Raw genomic sequence first — 8,205 nt, forward strand, 5'->3', positions numbered from 1 at the left:
GCCTCTGCACAGTAATATTCAATCCAATATTCAAACCAGTAAACAAATTCTTGCTGAAATGCATTTATTTGAAAATTGTGAGAGAAACTATATATCTATTTTGGTTTATCTGACATTGTAGAGTCAGCAATAACACAATAAATAAAGACAATTTTGTTGCACAAAAATCTCTTCCTACAGCACAAAAAAATAAACATAGTCACAGTTACAAAAATCATTATCTGCTCGGGTCAAATAAGGCCCACAATCAGAGGCACATACGTTTGGAGACATTCACTGTCTGGATAAGATTTGAATACTTTCGTGAAGCTACTGGAGATTATATTTGTCGTGCAAATTACAGTTTTGAAACAGCAGATGACAACTGAAATTAAATTAAACCAAAAACTGAATGGTATTTCACACTTTTAAAGGCAGTGACCAACATCCACTGGATCACTGTTTACAGTAAAACATAGTTTGCCTTCTTCAGGCAGCAACGGTCATCTTGTGATTAAATGTCCTCTCCTATTTGTATCCTCTGTGCGCACAGAAGTCCTTCAGTCTGTAAAAATGAATTTACTTTGGTGCTCTCGGGATACATTTTCAACAGTAATTGCAGGGTCCATTTTAAGGCCTACACAGAGAGAAACAAGAGTCCAGGCTCCACATGTTCAAGTTGAGTCCGTGGATGAGTGATTTCCCAGCCTCATCTAAATTTGAGGTAAGCTGGTATTGAGTAGTTGAAGAGCAAGAAGTCCATGCGATAGAGGTTGTACAGCTTCTTCTGGTAGAAGGGGCTGATGTTGTGGAAGAACTGGGCCGCCATATCTCCTGTAGTCCTGGTGCTCTTGGATGAGGCGGGGAAGCTGACCTGGTCCTCCACCCCAGCCAGCTGTAGCACGTAGCGGGAGTCCTGCTCCAGCGTCTCGTATTTACCCACCACATCGTAGTGGATGAGGCAGGGGTGGCACAGCGAGTGCACCCGCTCCCAATGCTCGTTGAAGGGCTCTTCTCTTTGAGTTGCTGGGTCCACAAGGTAATACACAAACTCCTCGAAGGAGACGTCGTTTCCTCTCTCCAGAGCTTCCGGCTGTGGGTCTGGCCTGTGCCGTCGCACAATCTTTGTGCCGTATCGTTTATGAAAAGCAGTATTGTAGCTCCGAGTGAATTTGTTGCGGTATGCAGACACCAACCGCTCAAAGGGCTCACGTACGAAGACGAACTTCAGGTAGGAGCGTAGGCGCTGGTTAATCTGCGAGGTTGAGTACTCCGACAGAGTGCGGAGGTTTCCAGGGACGTGGGCCTCATTAGCGGGGATTGCCAGTGGATCTCTGAGGGATCCTGCAACACCTGTCAGAACCATGAGCACCCGCTTCCAGTTGGTGCAGGCCACTTTGGGCACATAGCAGTATAGCAAGCCATGCTGGTCATCGACGATGACGTGCTTGAGGTCCTCTGGGATGAGGACTCTGCGTTTGCGGGTGTAGGAGCGGCAGGCTTCTTCTAACACCTCCCGTCGGCCCTGATGGATCGCCTGTACTGCTGATTCAACCTGCAGGGAAAAAGAAAAGAAGAATTAAACAGAAAGAATTATTTATCTGTGAGAAAACCTGAAGCTATCACTAGTCTACTTTAAAGCGACATTTACATTCTACAGGACTTGGGTCTTCTTTTTGTAGTTGTAGACATTATTTATAAGATTATAACAAAACTGTACTACCCATGTTAACTAGTGAGTGTTGGGAGATATCGGCCATAGAGATGTCTGCCTTCTCTCCAATATAGGAAGACAATTAGACTTGACTATCTAAAAGAAATAAAGTCGTTACAAGACTTCCACAGTGAACCTGCGGAAGGATCATTACCGGTCTCTCCATTATATAAGAGATCATCTCTATGGACGATACCTCCAATACTCAGCAACTCACACCAAAACAATCTAGATTTTGGATTTTAGGGTGAACTGTCCCTTTCAGCATTTGTGACAGGAGAAAAGCTTATGTCATTCATATGTCACTTTTAAGTGAGCCCTTGAAGGAAAAACAAACCAGAATGTATAACATAAACTTTGGCCACGTGGAGCAGCTGCATATGACCAAGACCTACTACGTTCTCTGACAACGTTTATTTACAGACGCTTCCCCTCTGGAGGTCTTAATCTTGGTGCATCCCCGACGTCCACATACTGCCTTAATAAAATCACGGGTCAGCCAGTTCAGCTTGGCCTCCTCATGGCTCAAACGCCTTATTTACTTCTTTCATTTACTCAGCCTGGCTCACCACTGCAGCGGTCAGAGCCCAGAGTCTCTCAGTTTGACTCAGTGCCTGACACTATGTGTGGCTCTGTATTTACTGGCAGACATTGGAACATCAAGGATACACCAGACTGGCCAAAGACTGCAGAGCCAGCACTGACCAGTGCAGAGCCAACACTGACTGTCTCTTGTGTACTATATGTTTGACACTGTATTTCCACCTCCGACTTTAATTCCGTCATGTGAGCAATATGCAGATTGTGAGGGTGTTAAAATAGCCACCAGGATGCACCACAGGACAAACGTGCTATTCAGAGAGAAAGTTGAATGCATACACGTGTCAAATGTAACGAAAAGCAGCACTTACATTCAAGCCATATTCACGCTGTAACCAAATCCATATGTCCAACTTTTTACCGAAGCAAAGACAACATAATACATGTAAGATCCTCTGAAGGCAGTGTATAAAAAAAGAAACAAGGGAAGCTGTTTTATCCTGCTGTTTGAAATTTGATTAAAGAGCACTCAAATTATAAGAGTGTTTTGCAGCGCAAGGGTGTCACTTTTACTGGATTAGATTCACATGTGATCCTATTTTCATTTGTAGTTTGTGAAGGAGGAGCAAGGACTTCTTTGCTTTTTATGTACTTTTAATCTAATCTCTTGTTACACAAATGTTAAAAGCTGCACTGATCAGTATTTCTTACATTACCAAAGACTGTGTGTGATGTGAAAGCCATCTCTTTTACAAAACCACAGGTCATTTTTACCAGACTGCCATTCCCATCACCTCTAAAACACATTTTAGCATCTTTCAGCTCTTTTTTTTTTTTCGGTTTATGTTCATTCCCACTGCTTTCATCAACACTGTTTTAAGCTGCAGCCAGCAGCAGTTTTAACCCTACTGTACACTGCCCAGCACCAAACAGCACACAAACAAAGTTAGCAACTAGTTGGTGAATACAGTAAAGTATTTAGCAGCTTAAGAAGCAGGTATTTTTATAAGGAGAAAAAGCTAATAGAGGGTAAATATTAAACTTCATTTCATCAGCTGCCAGAAACATGACTTCAAATGAATACTAAAGTTGCTTCGTGTGTAAGTGTAAATAGGCAGTTGTTTGCCAGTATAACCAATAAGGTTATAAGGTGATAACATGGTCAGTGTTGTATTTACAGCTTGATCCACTGCCCAAAGCAGCAAATAAATAAATAAATAAATAAATGCAGCTTTAAATTCAATATCAAAGACATAACTGAGGTGTGATATTATAATCTAAATGGGATAGTGCTGAGAGTTTTAAAAATAATTTATTTTCTCTGAAAATTTCTAAATGTGTATGGTCATCTCACTGTGACTCAGATGGCTTGGGTTGTAAATATCACGTATGGACTGAAGGTGTAACAAAATATGATTTATTTCAAAATATTTGGTTGTATTCAAAATTAGCTGGGGATCTTTAAGAAGCTATATACCATCCAACTTTTTTATAACTGATTAAAACCTTTGATATCTGGTCAAAAGATAACAGTGGCTGACAAGAAAATGCGAAAACGCAAATGGCTTTATCTAGCGCCTATGTTTGATTTATCCATTCTGAGCCACTGTAGGAACAACATGGCAGACTCCATGGGAGAGGACCCACTCTGTATGTAGATATAAACAGCTAATATAAACATAGCTATGAATATTATATACCATTTCTGCCAATGAATGCCTACAAACTGGACCTTTAAATCAATAATATAAACATCTTTAATGACCCATAGGAGCTGGATTTATTTTGTCATCTGCACAGGATGCTCGCCTGCAGGCCATTATCCTCCATTTCCATCACTGAGCAAAGGAACACAAAAGCATAGTTATGGGTTTACTTATAAATACACAAATAGTCCATTAATCCAGTTCTCTTCCTATTTTCATCCTGACAGCTTAGCAGCTTCCTCGTATTGGGGAAGCGTTTAAGTGGAAAGGAAGAAGAAAATATCACAAGCAATTAAAAGTAAATGATGTCTGCTGGAGCTGGTTTGTTTTCTGGCATGTTCACCTTCCTTCTCCTCACAGGGAGATTTAACTGGGAACAGCTGTTACACAGCCTTACAGCACTGCACTCTATGGATTCTCAGAGAGATACAGAGACTATTTACAGCCCCACCCAAGGGCGTTTATTAGAGGGCAAAATTGTAATAAACTTGACCACAACAGTCCTTTTGTGTGGACAAGTGAAGCATATTGAGCCATCTGTGTATGTGATTTAGCTCTTAACACAGTGGTATGAGGTTTTAAGCCTTTGATGCAGTGACTCTATTGTTGTTATCAAAGTGAGACATGCAGATTAACTGAGAGATATGGGATGATAAAGTCAGGGTGGAGAGGCTTATGACGGCAGTGGAAATGAAGGCTGTATGCGCTCTGTAATTATGAGCTCTAAATACATCAGATACTGTTCACAGATTTTTCCCTTGAGCTTTCAGAGCTGTTAAAGCACATCTGCTGACACCAATGTGTAATTTCATGGTGGACAGCTGTCCATCATCAGCACTAAGTCATGAGTTACTCTAGATCAGTTACTCTGATCTAACAAAGATTTCAGGTTTGGTTCTTCATGAAAACATTAACTGGCTGAGTGAAATATATGATTTTGCAAAAAATAACTTTCTGTCACATTTGCTAAAACTGTCACTATTATACCCTGACAAAAGTACATGACACAGGTAATCATGTTCCTCTGCGTTCTCATAATGTCTAAAGGCATTTACAACAAGTGAATTTCCAGCACAGAGCTTTTATTTTGATGTGCCATTTCCTGCTGTAGAGTGAGTGAATAACGGACAGCTACTTAACAGACACAGCAAACTAGCCCAACGACATGTCCAAACGCAAGTGTGACGCTGAATGTATTTTACTGTGTGGACCTTGAACTAAAGACTAAAGAGACATCTGGACCCTGTTGCTGGACCAGTTGGGAACCACAGGTGTACAAGAATCCACCGTGTCTGATCTAAAAAACAATCCGAGCCAAGGAGTTTCTTAACACAGCTGTCAGTCATGCTAATCGGTGCTTCTGAACTGCGGTTAAACTGTCAAACTAGGCAGCGCTGATCAAAAATGAATCAAGATTCTGTCACTGCATTGCCTATTTCTCACCTGAAATGTTTCCAGAAGCATATTTTAGTGACTATTGCTCCAGCCAGTGGGCGGAGCTTGGTTTCAACTCAACTGTTTTTGACATGTTAACTGAGAACGTCTGGGGTGAGAAATAGGCAATACAATGAAAGAATCTTAATTCATATCTGATCAGTGCTGCCTAGTTTGACAGTTTGACTGCAGTTCATGAGCAGTGATTGACATGACTGGCAGCTGTGCTAGAGACTACGCGGCTCTGATTGGCTGTTTTTGTTCAGACATGGTGGATTCTAGCAAATGCCATTAGAAGCACTATATGGATTAGGACTGATTTTAAAATCTTAATGATTACTTTTAGGGCTCTTCATGGCCTGGCTTCAGATTACATTTCAGACCTTTTAATCCCTTATGAACCTTCTCGTAGTTTGAGATCCTTGGGCAGAGGTCTTTTGTTTGTTCCAGAGTCCAGACTGAAGGATAAAAGGGACAGAGCTTTTAAAAACAGGGACCTGCCCTAGGATACCTCGGGGGCTACCAGACAGATCAGGCTGTCTGAGTCACGGTCTTCGTTTAAGTGTCTTCTAAAAATGTACTTCTATAGGAAAGCATGTCCTGATTTTATTTGAGCTGTATATTTTACTGCCATCTTATTGACTTTAATTCTCGTTTATTATCTTGATTTAAGTCCTTGCCTTCTTTTATTTTATCTTTCACTTTGGTGACATTTTATGACATTTCAATTTGTTTCATTCTCCTTGTGTTTAAAATGTGTTTAGTTTTATTGCAAAGCACTTTGTAACTGTGTTTTGAAGGGTGCGATATAAATAAGGTTTATTCTGTGTAGTTAAAACAGTTTGTATAAAGGTTGGCTGATCAGATTTCTGATAGATCTGATAGGCTTGTATCAATTCTCGTCCAGTACAACGTTGCAGTATAAGCAACCATCTATACTCCTCTCATTACAATCCCCTCCTGTCACACATCTTTAATGGTCGCCTTCTGCTATAGGCTACAGGAAGAGCTGTTAGACCAATAAAATTTCACCTCTGTCTCTCCATTCAAATCTGTTTTTCTCTCACCCTGATGGCCTGACACTTTACACTGTTGAGTCATCTGTCGACACAGTATTCCCCACCCTAATATCCCCTTTCTTTCTGGATAAACAACCCCATCAACTCCTTACAGATACTGGACATTACTATGGGACAGACAAAACTTATAACTACATTACCACTGTAATGATACTAAAGCTTACAGCAATAACTTTAAACTATAATGTCAGCATCGTTTTTTTATGGACATTTGATTACTGTTGTTTGTTGTGTTGAACAGCAGAGGATAATGACACTGACCGTCTCTATTAAAGCAAAACAAAAGTGAAGGCTCCAGTATGCTCCATCAGAACTGCTTGTCAGACAGCCAAATAACGCTTTCATCTTTTCATAGCCTACACAAACTTACACTGTATGCTACTGTGATGTCCATTCCTTATGTGCCCACAGTAAACAAGCAACTGCTTATGTTACTGTTTTATGATACTGCCTTACTCTGTTTGTAATCTATACATGCCAAGAATCCCACCATAATCATAATTCTTCTCTCGCTCTCATCAAATGCAGCTCTTAAATTACTCAGGTCTTAATTGGCTGACAGCACCCATACAAACCCATAAACTCTCCTCAATAAATGTCATTGCTGTAATTCAACAAAGATGGCTGACTTTTTGTTTTTGCCGGATAAAGCAACATTAAAGCAACTGAACCTGACATGAAAAATATCACAACAGTCAAGATATCACAAAGATTAGGGTGATTTGTGTATCAGCCACAGAGTTACCCTGACCCGAAGAGAGTCTGCTTGCAGTTCGGCTGAGGTGGGTTTATAAGGGGGGGGGCGCAAAACAGATGGATTTAATTTGATTACATTTCAGATGCTGATAGCTGAAAGTAATGCATTTATTCTTTTTACATATCTGTGCTTACTCCTGCTTAAGTTCAAACATAGAGGCTGAGCATTTCCCACACGCAATGATCTGGCAACCAAATCACCAGAAAAATGTTGGCATTGTACATTTCTGCAAAGCACAGATGTGTTACATTTGTACATTATTATGTTGTGGATTTGATGAAACTTGTTTCAACAATGCTGTGGTTAAAGAATGGTTAGGTTTAGGCACAAAAATCACTTGGTTATGGTTAGGAAGAGATCATGTTTTGGCTTTATCCTGACTGGAAAAGCAGCAATGTCTTGGTAAAAAGCAACCACTTTTTGTGCCTAAAAGCCGCTGGAAACACCACCACAGGTCGCTACAAAACACCCATGTCTGGTGCCTAAAAAGCTGCTTGGTGTCATGCCAACCACCATCCCCTCCACCTCCAGATGAAAAAGTCAGCTCATACACTACATCACTTTAAAAACATTGATATGATACACATGAAACATACAAATGTAACATGGTTTGCAAAAACGTAAAATTCCAACAGCGACAAAGCTGGACTTTTAGAGTAACTCAATTAACAAACAAGACTAAGAGCCTACAGCAGTGATACTCAATGAGCGGCCAACGAGCCAAATCTGGCCCATGACAGGGTGCACGGTGGCCTCCCAACCATTTTTTAATTCACAATGAAAATAAGTTGATTCACAATGGGCTTTCTTTTACTGTTAAAAGGGAAATTTCGGTTTATTTCAACCTGTCTCCTATCGTCCTAAATTTGTTTCAAGTGACCAGTGACATAAAAATAATAGTTAGCATGTTAGCCGTTAGCCTAGATACAGCCGGGGCGCATAGTAGCGTCAGACCTGTTAAAACGTAAGTGAACGGGCATACTTCAAGTGCAAAGT

At 40.6% G+C, this 8,205-nt stretch overlaps 1 protein-coding gene across 1 annotated transcript in view; it reads right to left on the minus strand.

The window, feature by feature from the left end:
• Positions 1-49: 49 nt before the first annotated feature.
• Positions 50-8,205, minus strand: part of si:ch211-236h17.3 (carbohydrate sulfotransferase 11) — a 28,096-nt gene continuing 19,940 nt past the window's right edge. Inside the window, exon 3 of the mRNA XM_050038520.1 lies at positions 50-1,534. Within this exon, the coding sequence (XP_049894477.1) occupies positions 689-1,534 (846 nt within the window). The 3' untranslated portion in view covers positions 50-688. The remainder of the gene's footprint in view (positions 1,535-8,205) is intronic.

This window comes from Epinephelus moara, chromosome 24 (assembly GCF_006386435.1).
Source record: "Epinephelus moara isolate mb chromosome 24, YSFRI_EMoa_1.0, whole genome shotgun sequence".
NCBI lineage: Eukaryota > Metazoa > Chordata > Actinopteri > Perciformes > Serranidae > Epinephelus > Epinephelus moara.